This window comes from Argiope bruennichi, chromosome 11 (genome assembly GCF_947563725.1).
Source record: "Argiope bruennichi chromosome 11, qqArgBrue1.1, whole genome shotgun sequence".
Taxonomy (NCBI): Eukaryota; Metazoa; Arthropoda; class Arachnida; order Araneae; family Araneidae; genus Argiope; species Argiope bruennichi.
Window position 1 is genome coordinate 18,055,865 of NC_079161.1, and position 26,731 is coordinate 18,082,595.

A 26,731-nucleotide genomic window follows, 5' to 3' on the forward strand; every position below is an offset into this window, starting at 1 on the left:
CATTCATAAACTTTTGTAATAACTGCATGTTATTGATGAATTTTAATTATTGAAGCACTTACCAGTGTTAAATCTTTAGCAGGGGGAGGGGGGATTTTGTAAATAATCATTAACATGCAGTTAATATACTAGTATAGTTAATTAAATGTAATTATTAGCTTTTTATTATTTTGTCATCTTCTAGAAAACAAATCTATTGATATCAGATAATATTGATTTTTTATTAGAATAATTTTTATATAAAATAGCATTATCTTTTATATTTTAGCCTCACCGAATTAGTGTACGATCAGTGAATCCATCTGGGCGTCATTCTCGGGATGCTGCTTGTACAATTGTAATTGGGAAAGGTATGTTTAATATATCATAAAATATTTGATGAAATGGAACAAAATAGGTCTAATAATGATTACTGCTATTAGTAATGGCTCAGCATCTTTAGCATTAATATAAACTTATTAAAAAAAAGAATGTTGAGCAAGAGACGGAATTATGTTAAAAAGTTAATTCTTACAGATTTACAACTTCATTTTCAGATTTAGCAAATTAATATGATATTTTTTATATTAAATAATACAAATTAAGATTGGTTGTAAAACAGGCTAAATTTTTAGATGCTTAGCACTAGGTGAATTATTTAAAAACATTGCAAAGCAATTCATATTATTTTTGAAATTTAATATTGTCTTTTTTTGTGTGTGTGACAAACATGTTCCTCATTATTTTTCCTATGCAAAAGTTGAATATTTATGAATTGGTATATTTCTATTTTATTATCATGTGAAAACATGATGTTGTTTTGGTTTGGGGTTTTTGAGGCCTCAAAATGCATGGGCAGAAAATAAAGGGAGGGTCGTAAGAAGTTATCGCCTGAAGAAGCGCAATGAAGAAAATGGGAATCAACGCAAAACAATGAGGAGTGGTACCGAAAGTTTTGCATTGAATTGAAATCAATTCAAAAGTTGAAGTTTGAGATCATGTTTAAATATGTAGTGCCTGAAAGAAAACATTGTTAGGTATGAAAATACTGCATTTTACGTCATTTATTTATATTAATTTTTTTATGAAGAACGGAATGCACGCATTGAGCATTCTGTTGTTATGTTTCATATTAAAATTTTCTTCCGTGCTGATTTACAAATAAGACTTATTTTAAGTTTTAAAAGAAAATTTAATTTAGTTTCTGTTACCATTATGATATGTTGTGAAAAGGAGTAATTGCAATTAAAAATTTCCTTTCCTAAAACGTTTGATAATATTTCTCGAATAATATCAATCAATAAATAAAAACTGAAACAAAATAAGGAGAAAGAAGTAACGCCAAGGCGTACTCAGGAAATAATGTGGTTAGATATAGATTTGAAATTGCTAACAGCATTATTAGAAATGAGGAATATTTTATGAAGAATCTAGTTATATTATAACTAAACAATTTTCTGTAAGTTAATTTTTAAAGGAATATGGATTTCCATTTGATTGCAAGAAAAGAGTGTCTAATAAATATATAATTCTCTTTTTTTCTTTATTATGATTTTTTTAATTGGCGGGTGTAGTTTCCCTAAAGCTTTCTCGCCTACTTTCTAATAAACTTGTCATGCCAGAGATCGCCTTGCATGGCACTGGTGTCCAAAGGTTACGAAATAGTGACTTTTGGCATGAATTTAGCATTGTTACTGAATCTATCTTTGGCGAGTTTTTTGACGATTAATCCTTAGTATGCCATTAATAGTTTCCGAAAATCGAATTTGGGCTTTAAACATGTTTCTTTCAACCGATTGGAACAAATATTTGACAAAACTGCACTTGTAGTCACAAAATTTTATATCATATTTAATATATTTAAGTAATTAAGTTTTTGAATTATCGCATTTCCATGTTTCTGAAAGTACAAATCGACTGACAAATAACCCGTTGTTGGATTTGGTTCAAAATTTGACAGGTACCTCTATAATAGATGTTAAATCTTTGCACTGAATCTTAACTACCTAACTCTCTTTGTTTAGTAGTTATCATGTAAAACTATAGTAGAACAGCCATACAAACGTACATTCTCCAAAAATTTGTTTTTCAAACTCAGTGAGGTCTAAAAATCTCGATGTGGAATTCTGTTGACCATTATTGTACTTTCTCTATTCCACATATACGAGAAAGCAAAAAATAAGCATATGGTTCATTGTACCTTTCAGATATTCCTTTGGCTCCAAGTTGCGTCAAAGCTCTTAACGTAACTTCTACCTCAGCTGTTATTGTTTGGTTACCAAGCAACAGCAATTTCCAGCACGTTGTTGCCATTAACAGTGTGGAAGTTAAAACTCTAAAGCCGGGTATTTTTCGTCACCCAATTTCCGGTAAGTAATTTTTACTAATTAAATTTTTCAAAAGCACATTGGGAAAAATAAAATTTTCAGCATGGTTATTTGCAATCACATGCTTCTGATTTGACCTGGTATACGTATTAAAATATTTAAATAGTAGAAAATTATACCATAAATTTTAAAAAAATTATGTGCACTCTAATATTCTATTAAACCCCAAAATCAGCGTATAAACATATTTCATGATTAATGTAAAAATATTCTACTCAGAGCTATTCATATTCTAGCATAAAATTATTCATTCCATTGTAACTGTCTGGATGAGAATAAAATCTGATAAAATGTTAAGAAAAGCAACTAAATAACCTAATAATTAATATCGTGTGTGTGTGTTGATACATCTTAATTTAATTTAAATCTTAATTAATTCCGTAATTTTTACCTTAAATTAGTTCATGTGGCCTTTAACCCAAAATTTTCTCTTATTTCTTGATCCTAATTCCACTTTGACATTTAATTATTGCCAACGCGCGCTCTAAAAATTGCTTTTTTCTTTGTTTTCCACACTCTAAGTGAAGAGATAAACATCTTTAGCGTTTTCCTTTCATAAATCAATACGTGTCAAAGAAATCCCTATCAGAATCCCATAATAAAACCACGAAAGAGAAAAATCCTGCCACTTTTGCTCTTGTCTTCTGGTGCGAACACACGCATCACACCTTTGTTCCTGTGTGCCTTTTGTGGTTAAAAAAAAAGAATCCACTTTCCATTCAAAAAGTCCCTTCTAAAAATTACACACACACATATTAATAAAATTCAGCTGGTTCTCATGCTCTGAACGAAGGGATAAAAAAATCCCTAATGGTTACAACATTCTTTTAAAGATATCTAAATTTCCCTTTCTTAAATCGATATGTGTCGCAGAAATCCCTATCAGAATCTCATAGTAAAAAGATTGAAAGGGAATTCTGTCTCTTCTCTCTTCTGCTCTTGTGCCGTCATATAGACTGTCTTGCCACTTTTTATCTATATAAATTATGTCTCTGGAATAAAATAAATCAGAATTTTAAAATTTCAAAAGTTTCTTCTCCTGGACCATGCATCTGTTTAAATATATTTATATATATGATATAATCTCAAAATATTAATAGTTTTGTCATAACTAATTTTCATGAGAAATGGTCATAACTAGTTCTCAATAAACAATTTTTATTATCAGCAAATTACAGAATCCAAGTGAATTCAAATTCTTATTTCCAGTTATGGATTATAATTTTATTTTATTATTTTTATCACTGTAGCTACTCAGAAGTTCCTTGAATTCTTGTATTCAGTACAACCATCTGATATTCAAAACTTTTGAAAATTGTTTTTTAGTTATTAATAAAGCTAGGAAACAATTTTAATTTTATACTTGAATAGGAAGTATTTAAATTTAATTCGCAAATAACAGAATTTATGAGTAATCCTAACTTTTCTGATTCCAGGTCTAGCTCCCAATACAACTTACCGAGTATCCGTACGAGCACGTCCTGCACGCCTCTTCTTCAATCATGAAAACCCAAAAAAAATTGGATTGTTGACTTCTGCTATTGAGTTTAAAACACTCCCCAAAGGTTGTAAAGGTTAATTTTTTTTTACCTTCTCTATGTGATTCTTCTGAGTAATCTTCTCCGAGCACTAACAATTCTGCTTTGCTGGTGTCAAGTGCACATCTATAGGTACAAGGAGGTATAACTGTAGAAAATGTAATTTCTCTTTACAAATAATCACTGATAACCAACTTGCATTGCTTTCTAAACTTACCTACACCATGCAGTTGATCTTCATTGTGCCTTAGATATGCAAAATGAATATACGTCGATTGGCTGTGCAGTTATGGTGAACACATGCTTGCAGATAAGTCTGGCTGTTTATCTTGTGCTTTGTTTCTTTTAAAAGTAGTTGTTTATGACATATTAACTATTATATTAGTTGAATTTTATCAAAATTCATTCATATTTAATTATTAGTTTTATAAAATTAATTGGCATAACATCTTAAATTTTTAACTTTCAGATTTTCACTAATTTGTCTAATTATTAATATCAACTAACATTTTTTATAACATTAAGAGTTCTACCAAAAATAAGAAATATTGCTTATTGGCTAAGATTAGTCAAATATCATTTTTAATAGGAAAAATCTTTAATTTTTTTTCTAGTTTAATAAAATTTTGATATCAGTTAACTGCTAGAAGTTATAATAAACATTTTTATTAGGTTCATTTCTTATGTAAAATAATATGAAATCAATAATTTAAGTATTAAAAGGCATTTAAAAATACTACAAATTGGCACTGAAATTCCACTATTCATCCATATATTTAAAATTTTAATGTAATGGAAATTCAGAAACATTTTTCATTCATCATTTTATCTTAATTCAAAGTTAATTTGTCTTAAATAATAATTATTGTTTTAAGTTTTTGTGAAATCTTGCATTTATTCCTTTTTTTTATAAATTAATTTATTATTTTGCAAATATATTTTTGATGCATTAAATGCAATTCGGTGTGTCATTGTTGCATGAACAAATAGTGCAAAATGTAAATTTGCTTATAAATGTACATTAAGTTCTTTGTGTTTCATTGTTGAAATATTTTGCAAATGTGTTTTTTTTATTAAATTATTTTGTTGTAAATTTGTATATATGTATTAAGTTTTTATTCTTCAGTTGGAATTTAAATAACTTAATTTTATAACTTAAATTTTAGAAGATTTTTTGACATGTAAAATAACTTACATCCAACTGATGTTTTTAATTAAAAAGATATGATAATAATAGATAGAAAGTATTAACAATCCATTTATTAAAAAAAGTATTTGAACTTACTTTTATGATTGTATAGAGAATTTCGTATCCTAACATGTTTTAGTTTCAAGATGTTAGCATTGAAAATTGTTAAATTGCAATCAATTATTATATATTATTAAAACATACTAAATCTCTACCTAATAGTGCTAATATGGATGCTAATTTCATTTTATTTAATTTCCTGAATATCAGTGGAATTTTAAGTTCAAAGAAATAGCAGCAAGTAATATTATGAGACACATTTTTTTAAAAAACATTTTTATTAATTTTTATTGAATTATTAAATATATTTACATTTAATCTTAAATGTTAACTTTTCTACATAAAATTATAAGGACATTACAGCTTCCATAGAGGAGCGGCTGTAATATGAAAGAACCTTTGAGGAGATGCGCAATACCTTTCTTATGAATGCCTTTTGTGTTAACATTATGCAAATTTTCATGTACAGGTCTTCCAGAACCTCCTCTAGATGTTCAAGTTGAACCTGGTCCACAAGATGGGACATTGCTGGTTACTTGGCTTCCAGTAACTATAAACAACAGAGGAACTTCCAATGGTGCACCGGTTACAGGATACGCAGTATATACTGGAGATCGGAAAGTGAGTGAAGTTGACAGCCCTACAGGTGAGAATTCCATGTTTCTATTTTTGGAATGGGTTTTTTTTTTTTTTTTTTTGGATATAATTTTTGGTTCTGTGCAAATTTTACACAATGTTATGAGTGAAACAATGTAATTAATTACTGTAGTTTGATAAAAGATCACAGTCAAAGACTGCTCAATTTGATAGCATGCAAAGAACTATAAGCACACCACTGATGTGTATGTTTTAATATATGATTTTCGTCTTCTAACCCAAATATAGCATTGAAAAAGAATAATCGCATTGCTATGCATGCTGTAATATGCATTTCTAGCTGTCTAGCATAAAAGTTAGCATTAGATTATTCTAAGTTTTGTGCATGCCATCTTTCTTGTGGATTTAGTCATTTTATGACTAAGTGTAATCATATTTCCTCTTTGCATTTCACTTTATTAAAAACAGAGAATATGCATATTGAAGACTAATTTCTGTTTAAATACATTTTTTACTTTTAAACGTATTATGATCATAATTGACACTGCTAAATTTACTGTAATTCTATATCCTGTACATTCCCCTAGTGCATCAACTTGTCTTCCATTTTTTATAGAAAAATCCATTAAAAGTGCAGTTTAAATCCAGGTTATGATTAATAGAATTTTCTAGTTGAATCTTGTTAAAATTTATGTAATTATTTATTAATGTCGTTTCTTTTTAAAGTGTAATAATTGTATATGAATATTTTCTCTTGTAAAAAGAAGGGAAAATTATTTTTTTAGTATGGTAGAGATGCCTTTAAAATATCAAACATTAATGTTAACATTCCTTTACATAAAAATTATAATTTTTTAAATTATGATATAAATACTGAAATGTTTTATACAGGTGATCATGCTTTGCTGGATATGATGAACTTAGCTCCTTTAAAGAAACGAGCTGTAACAGTCAAAACAAAATCTGGTGATAACTTGTCAATTGATTCGATGCCTTGCTTGATACCTGTTGAATTACTGAAAGGTGTTGCTGCAACCCTGGTATGTATTTAGTCATCTTTTTTAGCTCAGTAGATAGCATTTTCAAATTTTTTTATGGGATGAATTTATTATCAGAAATAGTGTTCGCATAATAAATATATTATCTCAGCTTAAAAAGTGTAGTTTCCATGGAGATGCATTTATTTGAATTTGTCATTCAAGAGACCTGAAAAATATTAGGTGTTTGTGTAAGTTGTATTAAAATTTGTCTTCAAAATGAATTTATCGTTAATCTTTATAAAGGGCAACAAAAAAAATTGATTTTATTTGCTTTATTTCTGATTACTTTCTCTTTTTTTTTCAATAAATTGTAATTCATTTTTCTTGAATTGGTAAAATCATGTTTGTATTAATTAATGTTTTATGGTGAATGTGTTGCTAAACATGTCTAAAATGTTCAAGCATATTTAAAACAAAGTTTTAATTCCATTGTTCTTTTAAATCCCACTTGAAAGAAAGTTACTCTTGCATAATATATATTCTTTCCATATATTTTTGTATTTTTCTTTAAAGAATAAAACTAAAACTTCATAAAGTATTTTGGTGTCTTCAAAAATTATATAATATTACTTAAAATTCTCAACTTTAAAAATAGTTCTGTTATGATGAGAATTTTCTTTTTATGTTCTTCTCATTCTACTATGACAGATAATAGTATTCTTTAGGAAAGAAATGTGTATATAAGCAAATGTGGCATAAAAATAAATGGCAAGCTTAAATAATTCTATTAAAATTAATCTTATCATTTATTGCAACCTGTATTTTCATTGGCCATTCAAAATTGGCTAACAAATACAACACTAATGGTTAAATTTTAATTTATTCTATCTTATCTACAAATTATAAAAGATGAATTAATAGGAAGAGAGGAGGATATAGGAAGTAAAAGCCAGAACTCTGGGGAATGAGTGGTAATTTATTTAAGGGAGATGAGTGCTTAAAAAAAAGGTGTTTAAAGTACTTAAGGGATGAGTGAGTGATAATTTACTTAAAAGAGACGCATGCTTGAAGAAGGTGTTAAAAGTACTTAAGGGGATAAGTGATAGTTTATTTAACTTAAAGGAGATGAATGCTTAAAGAAGGCGGTTAAAATACTTAAGAGGGATGAATGACAGTTTATTTAACTTAAAGGAGATGAATGCTTAAAGAAGGCGGTTAAAATACTTAAGAGAGATGAGTGACAGTTTATTTAACTTAAAGGAGATGAATGCTTAAAGAAGGCGGTTAAAATACTTAAGAGGGATGAGTGACAGTTTATTTAACTTAAAGGAGATGAATGCTTAAAGAAGGCGGTTAAAATACTTAAGAGGGATGAGTGACCGTTTATTTAACTTAAAGGAGATGAATGCTTAAAGAAGGCGGTTAAAATACTTAAGAGGGATGAGTGACAGTTTATTTAACTTAAAGGAGATGAATGCTTAAAGAAGGCGGTTAAAATACTTAAGAGGGATGAGTGACAGTTTATTTAACTTAAAGGAGATGAATGCTTAAAGAAGGCGGTTAAAATACTTAAGAGGGATGAGTGACCGTTTATTTAACTTAAAGGAGATGAATGCTTAAAGAAGGCGGTTAAAATACTTAAGAGGGATGAGTGACAGTTTATTTAACTTAAAGGAGATGAATGCTTAAAGAAGGCGGTTAAAATACTTAAGAGGGATGAGTGACAGTTTATTTAACTTAAAGGAGATGAATGCTTAAAGAAGGCGGTTAAAATACTTAAGAGGGATGAGTGACCGTTTATTTAACTTAAAGGAGATGAATGCTTAAAGAAGGCGGTTAAAATACTTAAGAGGGATGAGTGATAGTTTATTTAACTTAAAGGAGATGAATGCTTAAAGAAGGCGGTTAAAATACTTAAGAGGGATGAATGACAGTTTACCAAACTTAAGGATGATTAGTGCTTAAAGAAGGCATTAAAAGAACTTAAAGATTGAGGGAGTGATAGTTTACTTATGAGAGTTGTGTGCTTAAAGAAGGCGTTAAAAGTACTTAAGGGGATAAGTGATAGTTAACTTAAGGGAGGTGAGTGCTTAAGGAAGGTGTTAAAAGTACTTAAGGGGATGAGTGATAGTTTATTTAACTTAAGGGAGATGAGTGCTTAAAGAAGGTATTTAAAGTACATAAGGGGATGCGTGATAGTTTGCTTATTTATGGGAGATGATTGCTTAAAGAATGCATTTAAAGTATTTAAAGAAATGAATGATAGTTTACTTAAGATGAGAGATGAATGCATAAAGAAGGCATTTAAAGAGTTTAATGGAATGAGTGATAGTTTACTTAAGGAAATGAGTGCTTAAAGAATGTCTTAAAAGTACTTAAGGCATGAGTGATAGTTTACTTAAGGGATATGAGAGCTTAAAGAAGTTTAAAGAACTTAAAGGGATGGGTGTTATTTTCTTAACTTAAGGTGGATCAGTGCTTAAAAAAGACTTTTAAAGTATTTAAAAGGATGAATGATAGTATTCCACAATGTAGATTAACTACTGCCTTAAGTACTTTTAAGACATTCTTTCTTATAATGATGCCTACTTAAGAGAAAATCTGCTTATGATACTTAGAGGATTTGTTTAGAAAGAACAAATATTCCAATGAGGAAGGTAGTGAGCGTTCCATCAAAGAAGATATTGCATAGAAAATTTATATATATATATATATATATATATATATATATATATATATATATATATATATATAGCCCAATAAATGTTCAAACTCTTAGTAATCATTTTGTCATCTACATTTAAATACATAACATATTTTCATAAATGCCATCGATTTCCAGTTACTTTCTAGATCATCAAGTCACACCTGTCACTATTTTCAAGCTAAGTTGTCATAGTTCTCCCCCATCGTGTCTTTTGTTTTGTGTGTCTGTGCACCTAGTAGTAGCTGTAGACTATTTTGTTCTTGATTTTGTTTTTGTTGCCGTCCCTTTTTTCATGAAGCTCCAACAAGCGGAGGCGGATGCCGCAAACCCGGAGGAGGGTGGCGAGAAAGAGCACCGTCCCCAGCGGAGGAGGTCGACAGGCAGCTCCGATTCAGAGTCGGATACGGAACTGGCGGAGCTGCTGAAGCACGTGGCTCGCAGGACGGCGGAGTTCGATCCCGCCGCCGCTGCAGAAATGTCTAGTGGGCAACAGGTGAAACTCTTCCAGAAGACGGTCTTGTTGGTTGTGGGCTGCTTGCGATGTTAACACCCTTGCCACACTCTCTCTTGTGCCCATGCGGTTTTAAGGAAATTAAAATAAGCCACTGATTATTTGGAAGCCATAGGGTTCACCTTGCCAGCTTCATTCAGGTGCAGGGGTTAAATCTAATTCAACTCTGAGGGGGTTTATTTAATGTACAAAATTATGATGAGAAAAGAAATTCTAAATACCCTTTTTTTTTTGGTGACCCTCTTGTCCGTCCAGATTATTGACATTTTAGGCGAATAAATATCAATGTGGAATGCATATTTAAAAAAAAAAAAAAAATGCCATCTTGCTTTTAGATAAGACCGAAAAATATGAATTTAATTGAATAAATCAAAACAAATTATAAAGCGTGAAAATTTTTAAAAAAAGTATTTTTAAAAAAGTTTACGAAACAAAATTCTGAGTGAAAATACTACTTCGGAATTTATGTTGAAAAATAGCATATTTTCTAAAAACTTAATTTTAATATTGGCAAATACTTGCTTAAAAATGACATTGTTACCTATTGGGTAACAATTAGAGCAGACACACTGTATATATATTAACAAGTAATGTATTAGTTATTTGTTTAATGTACTTTCACAAAGTACATTAAAATTCAAGTGAGAGCCCCCAATAAAGATGACAACAAATGAATGGTTGTCATACTTAAGCAAAAGCTCAAGTTTAATGAATGGTTTAACGAAAGAGAATAGTATTGAACATAAATAACAACAAAAACATTACAAAATCCAATAGAATTTTTGTTTTCTGAATTCGGTTTTTACAAGTGATTTTAAAGAACTGTTGCTTTTACAAATCTAACGTTTTTATTCTCTAAGATTCCTTTTTTTTCCCCCACACATTTCATTCTTAAGTTTATATTTTAAATTCTAAAAGCTTTCGTAATTACTTGCAAATAGAAATAAATCATTTCAAATTCTTTTCACTTAAAAACACAGTTAATATTTTGAATTTGAAAAAAAAAAAAAAAAAAACCATATTAAAAAAAATTTATGATTTCCTTCAATAATTTATCAAAATCAAATACATAGGGTGTCCCAGAAAAATGTATACACATTTTAGCAGCTGATAACTAAGCTGTTTCTTCTTTCTTTACATACTGAACCCATTGAACCGAGTGATGGCAGACAGACTTAAATTTGAAGAAAGGAAATTTATTCTAAAATGCTACTGGAAGTATGAAAATGCAGTAGAAGTGCAAAGACAATTTAATAGGGAGTTTAACAAAGAACCACCTACACGAGTTACCATCACTCAAATTAGAGATAAGTTTGAAGCTGATGGAACTGTTCAGGACGTCCATAAACTTGCAACAGTTGTTCAATTGAGGGCAACCATTGGACATGAATGTACGAATATCCCAAGGGAATTGTTCCATCATGTGTGCTATTCCATCGCTTCGCGTTGTCAGCAGTGTCTGGAGCAGAACGGACTTCAGTCTGAGAACATGCGATAACAAGACAATAGAATGATATTTGTAGAATCTTTTACATGTTGAAAATTATTCGAATTATAATAAACCCCGAATTTACAATTATTTAAAGTGTGTATACATTTTTTGGGACACCCTGTATATCTTACCAGCCTCATGACAAATTGTAAATTAAATTGATTTCAGTGGGGTGTTTAGTTTTGTAATTTTGCCCAAATTTGGAGAACTGCCTTTTTAAAAAATCTTACAAAAATAAGAAATATTTTGTGATTGGTACCTTTTCTTGAGAAATAATAAAAATTGAAATAGAGATGAAATCCTATGAGCGTGTGATATGGGCACTAGAGTCTGTGGTCAATCTTCATGTTGCTGCAAAATGGCTGTCCTTTCCTACATCCACTACCTTTTTTTTCCCCTTTTTCTTTTTAATCCTTCTGGAATGACTAATCCAAATGCCAAAAAGTTTTAAATATTAATTTTTTTAATATATATCTACTATACAAAAAGTAAAAAATATCTCATGCATATGTTAGTCACAAATTGCAGTTCAGGGTAAATTTTATCTTTCACTTTGATTATCACTATGAATGATGCGATTCTATATTGTCACAGTGCTGCCATTGTGCTTTGAAAATTATTCGATTTCAATGTTGGTTGTATTTCGGCTAAAATTTCAATCTTTCTGTTAATTGCCTTTTGCATTCCTTCAGTGTAGTTATTCCCAGAATAAATGCATGCTGTTACATACTGTAGTGAATGTTTTATAATATTTTACAATTCTGTTTAATTTTTTTGTGTGATATTGAGAACAGAATGGTACCTTTTAAAATTTTGGTTCTCAAAAATAAAAACTGAAATTGTATGTGCATGATTTTTTCTGTGTGCATTTTGTTTCAGTGTTTGCTTGATTTTTGTTGTTTTTTTAAAATTCTGTATTACATAATTTACTCTGATCTTTGATTACTTTGTGAAGTCTTCAATATTTAATAATGATAGAAATTTAAATATTTTGGATGCTTATGAGCCAAAATTGTTCGAAATCCTGTTTTCTGTTATGTTTTTTTTTTTTAACTAAAAAAAGGATTTCATTTCAAAAATTAGTAATTTATTTTCAAGAACTTCTTCAAAGTGAATAATTAAGTTTTGCCTTTTTTGAAAATCATATGTTCATTTTAAATTTCAAAAACTACTAGTATTTTGTAATTTTTATCTGTTGATCATATTTAGATTTATCAATAATTTTGCACCTGATAATTTTCTAGTTGCGTTATTATAGTATAATTCATTAAGAATAATTTTTAAAACTTTTTGGCCTTTGATTGTTATGGATGTTTCCCTCTGTTCACCTCTATATGTTTTTCTTTCTAAAGTTGAATATATGTTTAACCCAATCTGCATCAATATTTATCTCTGCCTCCCAAATGATCTGCGAGCTCCATTGCTTATGGATGTTGTACATCTGTTCCTTTGATTTTATCATAATTTGATATTTTACAAATGTGCTTTTTCTCTTTTTCAGGGTGCAAGAGTTGAGGACTTAGTTGAAGAAGGAATTAGATCGGAGTTGTCGGACATTGCTGAAGAACCAGAAGAAGATATGCATTCAGATGTGAGATTTTATCAAGTACTTTTTTATATAAGCTCTTTTGGTAACTAAAGAATAGAATTTTACCGCTAAATATCACTTAGTCAGATGTCCTCATCCAGTATATTCTAAGCTATCTAACATAAAAAAGAATTGGTAATCTTAATTCCTAAACTACTGGTATTAATTCAGTAGATTCCAGGCTATCTGGCGTAGAGACAAATTGGTAATCTTAATTCAGTAGATTCTAGGCTGTCTGACGTAAAGAATAATTGGTAATCTTAATTCAGTAGATTCTAGGTTATCTGACGTAAAGAAGAATTGGTGATCTTAATGCAGTACATTCTAGGCTATCTGACGTAAAGAAGAATTGGTGATCTTAATTCAGTACATTCTAGGCTATCTGACGTAAAGAAGAATTGGTGATCTTAATTCAGTACATTCTAGGCTATCTGATGCACAGAATAATTGGTAATCTTAATTCAGTAGATTCTAGGTTATCTGACGTAAAGAATAATTGGTAATCTTAATTCAGTAGATTCTAGGCTATCTGACGTAAAGAATAATTGGTGATCCTAATTCAGTAAATTCTAGGCTACCTGACGTAAAGAATAATTGGTAATCCTAATTCAGTAAATTCTAGGCTACCTGACGTAAAGAATAATTGGTAATCCTAATTTAGTAAATTCTAGGCTACCTGACATAAAGAAGAATTGGTAATCTTAATTCCGTAGATTCTAAGCTACCTGACATTAACAAGAATTGGTAATCTTGTATCAGTAAAAACGTCAAGTATTAGGGAAAGAATTCTTTTATATAAGATGCTTGTTTCATTTATAAGTATTTTTCACGATTTTACATTTTTCTAAATAAAATGAGAAATTCTATAACTAATAAGCTGAACTAATCCGGACTGTCTTAGTTATGAAAAAAAAGCATTAAAATGGGTATATAAAGACGAACTAGTTTTTTTTTATTATTATTCTTTTAACATTTTAGGGTAAACTCACTGGGTGCATATCATCATTAAGTATTTTGTTTTCTGCTCTATGCTGCTATTAAAAGAGAAAAAAAAAAAATCGATCTCCAGATTTTGATAAATCTGAATACTTCAGATCTCTTTAAGTCAGAAAAAAGCACAATTTTGGAATTCTATCTGTCTGTCTGGACACAATAATTCAAGAACACATTGAGCTAGTGTAGTGAGATTTTTTATGCAGTATTAACATCAAGTTTGTAATTTTGTATCAATTTTAATAAAATCCATTGAAGGGAGATGTGACCATTTGCATGATAACGTGAGAATTCAAAAGCACAAAATGCTGTATGGATGAAATTTTGTATACAAATTTATCAATTGAATTATATATTTCTATTAAATTTTGTCAAGTTTATGAAAGGGAAACAGAATTTTTTAGTGTGCATATTTGCATGTACGTGGACGCGATGACACAAAACATATCATAACAATGCCAGCATTCATAATATATAACATCATGGAGATATCTTATATTAAAGTGCGTGCATAGATTTATAAAATTTAATATGCAGTCTTGTGACCAAAATTGTAGATCAGCGACAAATTTTGCATCAAATCGGTAGAAAGACTTCCAAATCAATACTCAGTTTTTTTTATTATTATTATATTAAGAGGCACAAAATGAATAATGCTGCATAATTGTTGGCACAAGTCGAAGTAATACTTCCTCAGTGGTCTCAATTCGGTCGAGAGGATGTTTGTTAAGGGTCCATCTTTGTGACCTACACTTCTTGAGGACATGTTAATTATAATCAATTCGCAGCTAACATAGGCTGAAGTGCACCTGGGTTTGACACTTAATGACAACGGTTGCTAGTGATTGATCGTTTCTTGATGAATTGAGGAGTCTCTTCACAAGGGAAAAAAACATAGCATCTAGATGTTTTGACGTTCTTCTCCCTTGAAGACATGATGGATCTATTTGAAACAAAGGGACCCACATCTGTGTTCCCCCACCTGGATAGCTACAAATGACCAGTGACTCTCTTAGTGAAAAGGATCCACATCTGGCGGTCCGTATGCGCTTAACTATGTGTGAGAGAAACGGGTGACTTTACATGTGGTCGGAAGCCAATTACCATGTGAAGAAAAAAGGGAAAACGTTAGCCATAACTTTTGAGGGATGCTTCTTTTTCTCCACACCATACAAACCATGCGTTCAGGGGGCTCAGAGGAGAGTATAAAGAGAATAAAAAGAAATTGCCTGTGGTCTAAGTACATGGAAAAGTGGAAAGGAGAATAGTTCCACTAATTTCAAACTAGTATAGATGAAAAATCTTCTAAAAGTCTGTCCTACAGAAATTAAGATTTTAGATAACTGATTTTGTACCAATTAAGCTATTGTGTAAATATAGTTGTTACATTTTTGTTAGTTTTATAGCACTTTAATGCTGCAAATATATCCATGATCACTAAATGATGATTACTGAGATGAATTTGTTTTGTTTCATTGCAGCGGAAAGACAGGAAAGGCCAGTCGCACTCTCGAGAGAGCAAATCGCCTAGAGACAGTCGGTCCCCTAGGGAATACGACCGCGATCGCAGAGGAGACAGGTCGGACCATAGAGATGACAGGCACGACAGGAGAGACAAAAGGTATGACGACAGGAGAGACGATCGAAGGGACGACAGACGCGATCGAATCGATGATCGGAGAGATGACAGAAGGGATTACAGAGATGACAGGTATGATGATCGAATTGATGACAGATCAAGAAGGGATGACAAAAGAGACGGTAGAATAGATGACAGAAGAGATCGTTACGGGCCACGTGACGGCAGGGACTCGGATCTTCCACGCACAAAGCATTCCCAATCTCATTCAGATTCACGTTCTCATGAACGGCATCATGGACGTTCTTCTCCTACTAGTGTACATAGAGACTCAAGAGGACGCTCGTACAACAGCAGGGCGTCTTCGGATCAAAGGCGGCTTAACAATTTAGAAGTAGAGAGGAGGAACTCTGCTGGACAAGTTATCATTGAGCCAGAAGAGAATCTTAGTGATAAAGAAATCTACCCGCAATCACAGCATGTTATTCCTGCTATAGGTAAGTTCACATGATCTGTGTTATTATTAAATTTGAATGTATTCAGTCGCCTTTAGCGACCAGTTGATTTGACGGGGTCATTGGTTATATGAGGGTAATTCAGAAAGCAAGTTATGTTTTGCAATACAACAATAGGACACAATAATTTGGAACAAATCTTTCTTAAAAAATGAATTACACTGATCAGACTATCTTTTTTTCGACATAAATGCCTCCATTGTTTAGGTATGCATCGTAGCGGTGCACGAATGTTTGGATCTTTCGTCAAAGAATTGTGCAGGTTGAGGTTCGAACTCGCAACGTTAAGGTTCATAGCTGAGTAACAAAGCCACTAGACAAAAGTATACACTCTTCTCCGGAAGTTGTTAACTGGCTTATAATGTTACCTGCACAATAGTCCCCCACCAGTGAGTCGGTAGAGTTTATCGCGCCAGTTATGGCGAGCGACGAATGTTGTTATCGCGCCAAGTGTTTTGGCGGGCGACAGCGAGCGTGTGTGAGTGGTTGCTGCCGGTAGATGGAGCCACGACAGCTGAATGAAGGATGCGGTTGTTCAGAACCAGGGTCACCAATGTGCAGGTTGAGGTTCGAACTCGCAACGTTAGGGTTCATAGCTGAGTAACAAAGCCACTAGACAAAAGTGTACACTCTTCTCCGGGTGTTGGATCGAAAAATTCTCCCGGTAGTCGCAGAGACTTGCCATATACCAGCTCAGCTGTCGTCGCTTGTAGATCCTCTTTGAAGACAGACCGGAATCCGAGTAACAAGGTGGGCAGTGCTGCAGACCACTGATCTGTGTTGTAGACTTTCAAAGCTGCCTTTAATGTGCAGGTTGAGGTTCCAGCTCGCAACGTTAGGGTTCATAGCTGAGTAACAAAGCCACTAGACAAAAGTGTACACTCTTCTCCGGAAGTTGTTAACTGGCTTATAATGTTACCACCACAGAATGATGCCGCCTGCGTTTGCAACCATTGGATAACAACGTATTTGACTTTGTCGTCGTTCCGAAACGGCTTGCCACTAAGAAAGGAGTTCAGAAGCTTGTCAGAATAAAGGTCACTTGGTGCGAGATCCGGGTTATAAGGGGAGTAATCATTAACTTCCTGTTACTACTCCGTAAGACATTATTGCATGCCATCCTCACTAGGCGGTCTTTGCATTGTCATGGATGAGCAAAATTCCGTCATTATGCATGCCACGGTGCGATGTAGTTTTCTAAGCATCTCTCAATAAATTTGTTTGTTCATCTTGCTATTTGTCCATGTGCCATCAAAACGCCACGTCGATCGCAAAACACTGCACACGCCCTTCACTTAAGTGCCGCTCATATCTTCTGACCATGGAACCGCTGACTGCCCTCGGTCCCTAAATTTCACAAATTTGTCGGTGAATTTCTCAAGTTTTGGAGTTCCACACATTGAGAAATTGGATGATCTACCGTATCTAGTAGGGATGACGAATATTTTAAGAGCGCTTATGACGTAACCAATATCAAAAAGTCACAAATACAAGTGATCAGTACTTTTCAAAGAGGGGTGTGATTCAAATCCTTGATACGATCTCACTTTTGATATTTCGATTACACGTTTTGGATCACGATAGAAAGTAACAATCGATACGATATCACTGAAATTTACCGGAGCGGTGACTTGACTGGAAAGTAACAATCGATACGATCTGTCAAATGGAAGCTCTCGAACATAACAGAAAAGGAGAAATCTGTGAATGGGTTGAAAAGTGAACGGACCGGTTATTGGAATTATCGTATCGTATCATTGAATTGCATATCACTGAAATTTATCGGAGCGGTGACTTCACTGGAAAGTGTGAAGTCGCCGCTCCACTTCATGAGAGTAACCGGTCTTACTGGTATTCGTATGTGTTGATGCACTGTTCCATACAAATCGTTCTTAATTGCTTGTGATTTTACTTTGCATATATTCCACATACTGCTGGCGCTATCTATTGGTAGAATATAGAACTAAAGTAAACAATTTAAAGAAATGACATATATATTTAATTCAAATATTTCAGAAAATGGTTTACTCCAATACAGAAATTAAATAAATAGTTTTGAAAAAAATCAAATTTAAGAAGTAAGCTGAAATAGATAAATGAATTCCATCACATGTTACTTAAATTAGTAAATTAAGTATTAATTACAATTAATAAATTTTATATTTAATATTAAATAATAATTTTTAATTAATAATATGATTGAAATAACAGATATTTGGAACAAATATTTGAAAATAACAATAGCAAAATGATTTGTTATTCAAAAAATCGTGGATTATGCATCTATAATAACGAACGCAGTTATTCTGTAGCGAAAAAAGAAAAACAGAACTTACTTTCTAAACTATGTACGTATACCTCTTTACACTCGCATGTCTCCTCTCAAACACCATACAAAACGGTGTATCACTTTGACGATTTTTTTATATATATTTTAAAATTTTAATTGCTAAAAATATGGACAGAGTGGTAAGAAGATGAAGAATATTTCTTGGAAATTCAACATTAAACAATAATATATGCTTATTCTTATATTAGGTGAGTAATTATTCATTGAATTACTTTTCCGATTGTAAAGGGTTATATTCGGTTGAATTATTGATTGCAGTGATCAATGTTATATTGATCACATTTTGAAACATCAGTGTGGTAGGAGAATGAGCTCTGAAATGTTCTATATATATATATAATAATATTGTTATGAACCTGTGATGCGGCTTCCCAGCATAGTTGGTTCCATTGGAGGTCCCGGAGTTTGGCGACGAATTTGCCGACTTTGGCGCCAAAATAGATTATACGCAAAACATCGAGAATTTAACCGATCCGTCCAGTAGGAGCCGAGATACACCTGAGAGGTTTCTAGCCCCGCCTACTGAGACCTATAAAAGGAGCTGCAGCTGCTGGGGAGTGGTGGTGAATAGTCGTAGTCGAAGAGAGTAGTCGTAGTTGGAATCGATGGTAAAGAACTGGCCTTCCAGAGATTAGCGGAGCAGCGACGGAGTCAAGCTAGTGCTGAACTAAGCTGTGCGTAACTGTCTGCAGTAGAGAGTCTTGTTGTATGCTGCACGTCTCGGCTGAAGATAATCGTCTTCTGTACTGTATATAGTTGTCGTCTTTGTGCTGTTCTGTATGTCCTCGTGTAAATAAACGTCGTTGTTTTATTTTCTACTGCCGCCTGCTGATTGAGCGTTCTCCACACCATATAAATCCCACTATCCAAACGAACCCGGGAAATTTCGTAACAATATATAATATATATATATATATATATATATATATATATAATCGCTTTGCATATCTGAGAAAGTAGATCATACATGTAACTACAATGTTTCTTTTTTGTTTCTTTTTTTTTTTTTTTTTTTGAGGGGGAGTTATGATTTTTCTTAAACATTTATATGAAGGAAACATTTCCAGCTTTGTATTAACCATCTATGTTTGTCTATATTTTTTATGATCTAGTTATTAAGATAAAGATAAGTTATTGTTTATAGAAAAAATTGTAGTACATTTTCCCTTTTTGTTTTCTTGCTGCTGTGCTGGGAATAATGATTGTTATCAATTTCAATGAATCTCTTATACATTATTTGAGTTTTGTCACACCCTTCAAAAAATATTTTTAAACCTCAAAATGTGACAGACATTAAAGTGTATATATTGAATTATAAATATTATGTACTATACATATTATTATACTATATACAGGGTGGTCAAAAAAAACTTGCCCTATATATGAAACCCTAGCGGCCTATCCGCTGAACCAATCGAACCAAAATTTCAGACATGATTGTTTGAAGGTATGCGCTGGAGATTGTGATGATTCTAAACAACGCAGAACTCACGGTTACGGCTACGGTTACAGTGAGAGAATTTTGAAATTTTTCGAATGGCAACACCCACTTTTTTCTTGCTCAAATTGATCAGCGCATTGAAAAACCACAAATGGCGTTGGAACGATTAGCGTGTGACGAAAATTGCCACCGTAAAGCATTTGAAAAGAAGAGCATTATGAAGGACTAATGACAACACAGAGAGGAAAGAGAAAAAAAGTTTTTATTGGAATGGAAAGTTATAATTACAGGTTTTCAACGTGTTCGCCTTCGCAGGCGACAACGCATTGCATTCGGGAGATTGTGGACGACAATGCCGAACGTAACATGAAAGGAGGAATCTGCATAACTTCACGTGTTATCGCATCTTGCAATTCTGACACAGTTGCAGAATTCCGTTATTCCTGAATTGCAGCAACGAAATGTCATTAGGGACATTGTATGGATGCTAGATGGGGCTCCTCCACACGTCGTGCAATGTGTTCGACCAGTGCTGCAACAACACTTTACTGATAGAGTCATCTCTAGTAACTTTGCAGCTTCGTGGCCACCGCGATCCCCCGACTCATTCCTATGGATTTCTGGTTCTGGAGTTATCTGAAATCTAAGCTGTACACGCCTGGTCCACGAGATGTGTCAGAATTGCAAGATGCCATAACACATGAAGTTATGCAGATTCCTCCTTTCATGTTACGTTTGGCATTGTTGTCCACAATCTCCCGAATGCAATGCGTTGTCGCCTGCGAAGGCGAACACGTTGAAAACCTGTAATTATAACTTTCCATTCCAATAAAAACTTTTTTTCTCTTTCCTCTCTGTGTTGTCATTAGTTCTTTATAATGCTCTTCTTTTCAAATGCTTTACGGTGGCAATTTTTGTCACACGCTAATCGTTCCAACGCCATTTGTGGTTTTTCAATGCGCTGATCCATTTGAGCAAGGAAAAAGTGGGTGTTGCCATTCGAAAATTTCAAAATTCTCTCACTGTAACCGTAACCGTGAGTTCTGCGTTGTTTAGAATCATCACAATCTCCAGCGCATACCTTCAAACAACCATGTCTGAAATTTTGGTTCGATTGGTCGAGCGGATAGGCCGCTAGGGTTTCATATATAGGGGAAGCTTTTTTTGACCACCCTGTATATTATTATGTATCGTATGTATTATATTGCTATGTTGTGTATGTGTCTGTATATTGTGTATGTAGAAATATCATTTCATTTATTGATTCCTCATGTAAAAATGCATAGATCATTGCCAGAATCGTTCAACCTTAAATTTTAATAATGGAAGAAAACCATATGATTAAATATTGGGTGAAATAATGTAAACTGTTTGAATTTCCTTCAACAACGAAACTATTGTTAAAAATTATTTAAAAAAATGTTGAAATTTAAGAAAAAAAAACAACAATTATATTGATACCATTAAGAAGGCGATTAGTTTTAAAATTGATGAAAGAATCAATATTATTCAATAATATTTTTATATATTATCGCTGAAAAAGATCATAATCTTGCTTAATTTCTAATTAAAATTTTTAAAAAATCGCTACAAAATGCACATTCCTATACTCCAAGTGTGTGTGTGTGTGTGTGTGTGTGTGTGTGTGTGTGTGTTGGCTTTGGCTTTCTGTAAGCCAGAGCATTTGACCTGCAACTACCAAATTTGGCACATACACACCTTGGAGAGAGGGGTTTTTTTAAATTGAATTTTAATGGATTAAAAATTAAGCAGAATTTCAGCGTTTCTTCACTATAGCTTCCGAAAATAGTATTCCTCAAAACTAGTTATGTTTAAAATATTTTTTTCTATTTATACTCTGTTGCAAAATTTTTAAAAAATTATGTTTTTAATAATACCAGTTTAATTGCCATGCAATTTTTACTGATTTTATTTAACAGTTATAAATATTTTTTCGCTTCATTTTCAACAATTTACATTTTTTCTCCGAAATTCAAACTGTTTTCATTGTTTCAGCAAATATATAATCATGTTTTTTCGTTGTTGAAAGCTGTGGCAAAGTGATTCTGTTTAATATCTGTATAGTATATGAAACGAATAAAAAGTGAATTTGCCATAATATCACGAAAGATTGACGCCAGATGAAATTTACACTTGCATTTGTAATAATCCTACCGGGTGTTTCAAAAATGACCGGTATATTTCAAAAATCAATAAAAACTAAACGGGCAGCGGTAGAAATACACCGTTTGTTGCAATATGCTTGGGACAACAGTCAATTTTCAGGCAGACAAACTTGCGAAATTAGTTACAATTTACAACAACAGATGGCGCTGCAGGCGATATGAAAGATATAGAAGAAAACGCAGTCTGAGTTCGCCATTCTGTAAGTCGTCTTTCTGCTTTAAGCGTGTGCTGTTCACAGATTGCAAGTTTGTTGTGAAAAAATGGTTTATTCCTTAGAACAAAGGATTTTTCTGGTGTTGGAATTCCACCGCGTAGAACACAGTGTTGTTGCAACAAGACGAAGTTTTCAACGAAAGTTTAATGTAACCAAAGAGCCAAAAAGCGATACAATAAAGGATCTGTTTGAAAAATTTTGAAATCGCCAGACATGAACCCCTGCGACTTCTTTCTGTGGGGACACTTGAAAGATCAGGTGAACCGCCACAATCCAGAAACAATTGAACAACTGAAGCAATACGTCTGTTCTGCATGTGAAGCCATCCCACCTGAGACGTTTACACGGGTTTCTGCTCATTTCATTCTGAGACTAAGCCATGTTATTGCTGCGCATGGTGAATATTTGGAAAATATCGTAGTTTAGATTTTTTTTTTCCAGGCTGCAACGCTATCTGTTGTTGAAAATTGTAACTAATTTTGCAATTTTGTCTGCCTGAAAATTTACTGTTCTCCCAAGCATATTGCAACAAACGGTGTATTTTTATCGCTGCCCGTTTAGTTTTTATTGATTTTTGAAATATACCGGTCATTTTTGTAACACCCGGTATGATGTAATGGGTCTGGGCTCCATTACAGATGTTCATGTACAAAACAAACAGAGCTTACGTCAAACAATTAAAATAATGCGGTTTAAATGTTTGATAATTTATCAGATAATTTGTAATTATGGATTTGAAGTTATATCTAAACGATTTAACTGAAATTAAATATAACCTAAATTTCCGGTGAACCAGTTGATTATCAAAGACAACGGATGATTTATGATTTAAATGTAAAGAGAATTTTTCAAAAAGTTATGAGATACATTTATATGTTGCATATGAATATTAAAGATTAAAGATAATTTCTTTACCTTTATGAAATGTTCCTCACAAAGAAAGCATTAGAACTAAATTAAATAATCTTCCTGTCTAAAAAAGTACTGAAACAATTCAAATATTTTTTTTAATTGAAAATTATTGGAATACTAGCTTTTACCTGCGACTTCATCGCTTGGAAATAAATTGGAATTTATAGCATCAATGGCTTTGTCTTTTGTTACGCCTGCGCATGTGTGAATTTTCAACGCCAATTGGGGCGACACAAATGTATGAATTTTGTACGCCAGTTGGGGTAACGCAATATAGATTATAAATTTTTAATTTTCTTTATTCTGTTTTATTTTAATTCAAAAGTACTTCAGAATAAATTCGAAAGATCGTTTAATTAGCAATGTTTAATTTTAAATGTATCGAACACTTGGAAAATGAACAAAATCGTTTGAAATAATAGTCAAAATCATGTGAAGCCTAATATCATTGGCGTGAGGGGGAAAAACCCCTGAAGCTTTACTCATTTGGCGATTTTTGGCGGGGAAGTTAGTTTTTAATTAATAAACAATTAACCACTCAATTAAACGGAATAAATAGTAGCCTATGTTCTATTCCAGACTATAATCTATCTCTCAGCTAAATTTCATCCAATTCTGTTCAGCCGTTCTGGCGTGATTGACTAACAAATATCCATTCAAACTTTCACATTTATAATAGTAGTATAGATGTAAAATGTCCGAGATTATTGAAGTCATTCTTTTTGAATATGATTTTTTATTCGTTTTTTCTTAATTGTTAGTTCTATGATATGACGCAATAGACTGATTTTAAGTATAAGAGCCTGAGTTCATTTTACACAACTTGAATGAGAGAAATGTTAGAGTTAAAAAAAAATTTTTTTTAACTACTGTTATAATTCAGAGGTTGTGAAAGGTAGGCATTTTGAATGCTCTTATGGATGGCCACATATTAAAGAACAAAACTTCATTCAGTTGTCCAGCATTATTGTTTTTAAAGGACGAACATTTTAAATGTATCATTTAGATTTACAAAACACAATGATCAAATATTAATATTTTAATGATTTAAAATTGTTCCAAATTTATTTAGAAATCACAAGAGACAGTGAATTGGGTTCCCATGATGAATACATGCGCAGTGGTCGACGTGGTCAGTATCCAGATTCCCATAAAAGCCCCTCCCAGTACTATCCTGGTGATCACAGTCGTCCTCATGAAGCTACCACTCCGGTCAATCGATTTCCAAGGGGTGAAGAGAATAGTTACTACGGACACAGAGGACATTCCAGGACATCCAGGGACAACTACCATAGTGGCACTGAATACCGCAGTAGATCAGGGGGCAGAAGTGAAAAGACACGAATGTTCATGGCTGTGTATGATTACGATCCTCTCACCATGTCGCCTAACCCTGCCACAGCACATGAGGAGTTGGCATTCCAAGAAGGACAAATCATCAAGGTAAGCAGTGTAGATGTGCCGAATAATGTAATTTTTAGAAAGTGTCATCAGGACGACCATGGCTCACCATATTATGAAAGGTACAGGTTTTCATTTATAAACACGAAAGAGATTTACTGATAACAATGAAGATTAAAAACCAGCGGGAAGGGTCTAGGGATGACGAATATTTTACGAGCGGTTATTACGTAACCAATATCAAAAAGTCACATATACCAGTGATCAGTACTTTTCAAAGAGGGGTGTGATACAAATCCTTGATACGATCTTACTGGTGATATTTCGATTACAGGTTTTGGATCACGATAGAAAGCAACAATCAATACGATATCACTGAAATTTACCGGAGCGGTGACTTGACTGGAAAGTAACAATCGATACGATCTGTCAAATGGAAGCTCTCGAACATAACAGAAAAGGAGAAATCTGTGAATGGGTTGAAAAGTGAACGGACCGGTTATTGGAATTATCGTATCGTATCATTGAATTGCATATCACTGAAATTTATCGGAGCAGTGACTTCACTGGAAAGTGTGAAGTCGCCGCTCCACTTCATGAGAGTAACCGGTCTTACTGGTATTCGTATGTGTTGATGCACTGTTCCATACAAATCGTTCTTAATTGCTTGTGATTTTACTTTGCATATATTCCATTTACTGCTGGCGCCATCTATTGCTAGAATATAGAACTAAAGTAAACAATTTAAAGAAATGACATTTATATTTAATTCAAATTTTTCAGAAAATGGTTTACTCCAATGCAGAAATTAAATAAACAGTTTTGAAAAAAAATCCAATTTAAGAAGTAAGCTGAAATAGACAAATGAATTCAATCACACGTTACATAAATTAGTAAATTAAGTATTAATTACAATTAATAAATTTTATATTTAATATTAAATAATAATTTTAAATTAATAATATGATTGAAATAACAGATATTTGGAACAAATATTTAAAAATAACAATAGCAAAATTATTTGTTATTCAAAAAATCGTGGATTATGCATCTCTAGAAGGATCTACCTAAAATTACTCTTGCATACTCTTTAATACGAAATACTAATCTTTGGCCCGCATTTAGCATTTTTACTGAATCTATCTACGTGATTCTTGGCGAGTGTTTTGGCGATTAATTCCTGGTATGCGATTCTAGGGCTTTTTACTGAATCTATCTACGTGATCCTTGGCGAAATGTTTGGCGATTAATCCTTGCATGCGATTAATAGTATCCGAAAACCGAATTTGTGTTTTAGACGCTTTTTCCCCTTAACGATTGAGTCCCATGAGGGGGGTGGCACCTCGTAATTGAGGATGAGAAAATTCCGGCATGCTGGTTGATTCTCGCCATCCGTGTGAGTACACAAAAAGGGGGAGGGGTCTAGCTCCTCCTATCGATGGCGGGCCGTACTTCCTTAGGGAATGGTTGTACCGTGGCCGGTGACGGCCCTTAGGACTAAACCACAGTTCGCGCCAGTATTGTTGCGCGGTGGTCCGGTCATTCAAGTGTTTCCATGAGCCTTCTGGAGGGTCGGAATAGTAATTTGTGATTCACTACCAACTGATATCAAAATTTGACACAAAACTAAGAAATTGTGGTAAAAAAAAATCTCATACCAACTTTGATATATTTCAGTCATTGTGTTTTTGAATTAGCACATTTACATGCTATTGAAGGTACAAACTGACATACATTCATTCTCTTTTTGGATGTTGCTCAAAATTTGATAGGTATATACAATACAGATGTTAAATCGGGATGCCGAATCTTATCCATCTAGCTCTCTTTGTTTTGTAGTTAAACTTTTCGAACAGATTGTAGGACAGATTTCCTCTGGACGGATTTTGCTCAAAATTTGAAATCTACAAATTTTGTATAAAAGATCATACGCTAAATTTCATCCTTATAGCTCAAAGCGTCCTAGTGTTATTTCTGTCACAGACAGATAGATACACAAGCTGACATTTTCCAAAAAAAATTCGGAACTCGGGAAAGTCCACAAAATCTCGAGTTCGAATTTTTTGACGTTCACAATATTTCTTCTGTACTTCGTGCATGAGAAAGTAAAA

General features: G+C 32.7%; 1 protein-coding gene across 5 annotated transcripts in view; it reads left to right on the forward strand.

Annotated features, from left to right (window-relative positions):
• Nucleotides 1–26,731, forward strand: part of LOC129957204 (RIMS-binding protein 2-like) — a 388,720-nt gene that overhangs the window by 348,509 nt on the left and 13,480 nt on the right. For 3 of the 5 annotated variants that reach the window (XM_056069422.1, XM_056069421.1, XM_056069424.1), the window contains 9 exons: nt 269–350; nt 2,187–2,348; nt 3,803–3,940; nt 5,623–5,799; nt 6,642–6,790; nt 9,736–9,930; nt 12,942–13,031; nt 15,503–16,097; nt 24,292–24,662. In XM_056069422.1, the coding sequence (XP_055925397.1) occupies nt 269–350; nt 2,187–2,348; nt 3,803–3,940; nt 5,623–5,799; nt 6,642–6,790; nt 9,736–9,930; nt 12,942–13,031; nt 15,503–16,097; nt 24,292–24,662 (1,959 nt within the window). The remainder of the gene's footprint in view (nt 1–268; nt 351–2,186; nt 2,349–3,802; nt 3,941–5,622; nt 5,800–6,641; nt 6,791–9,735; nt 9,931–12,941; nt 13,032–15,502; nt 16,098–24,291; nt 24,663–26,731) is intronic. The other 2 variants (XM_056069423.1, XM_056069425.1) reach the window with 2 other exon arrangements.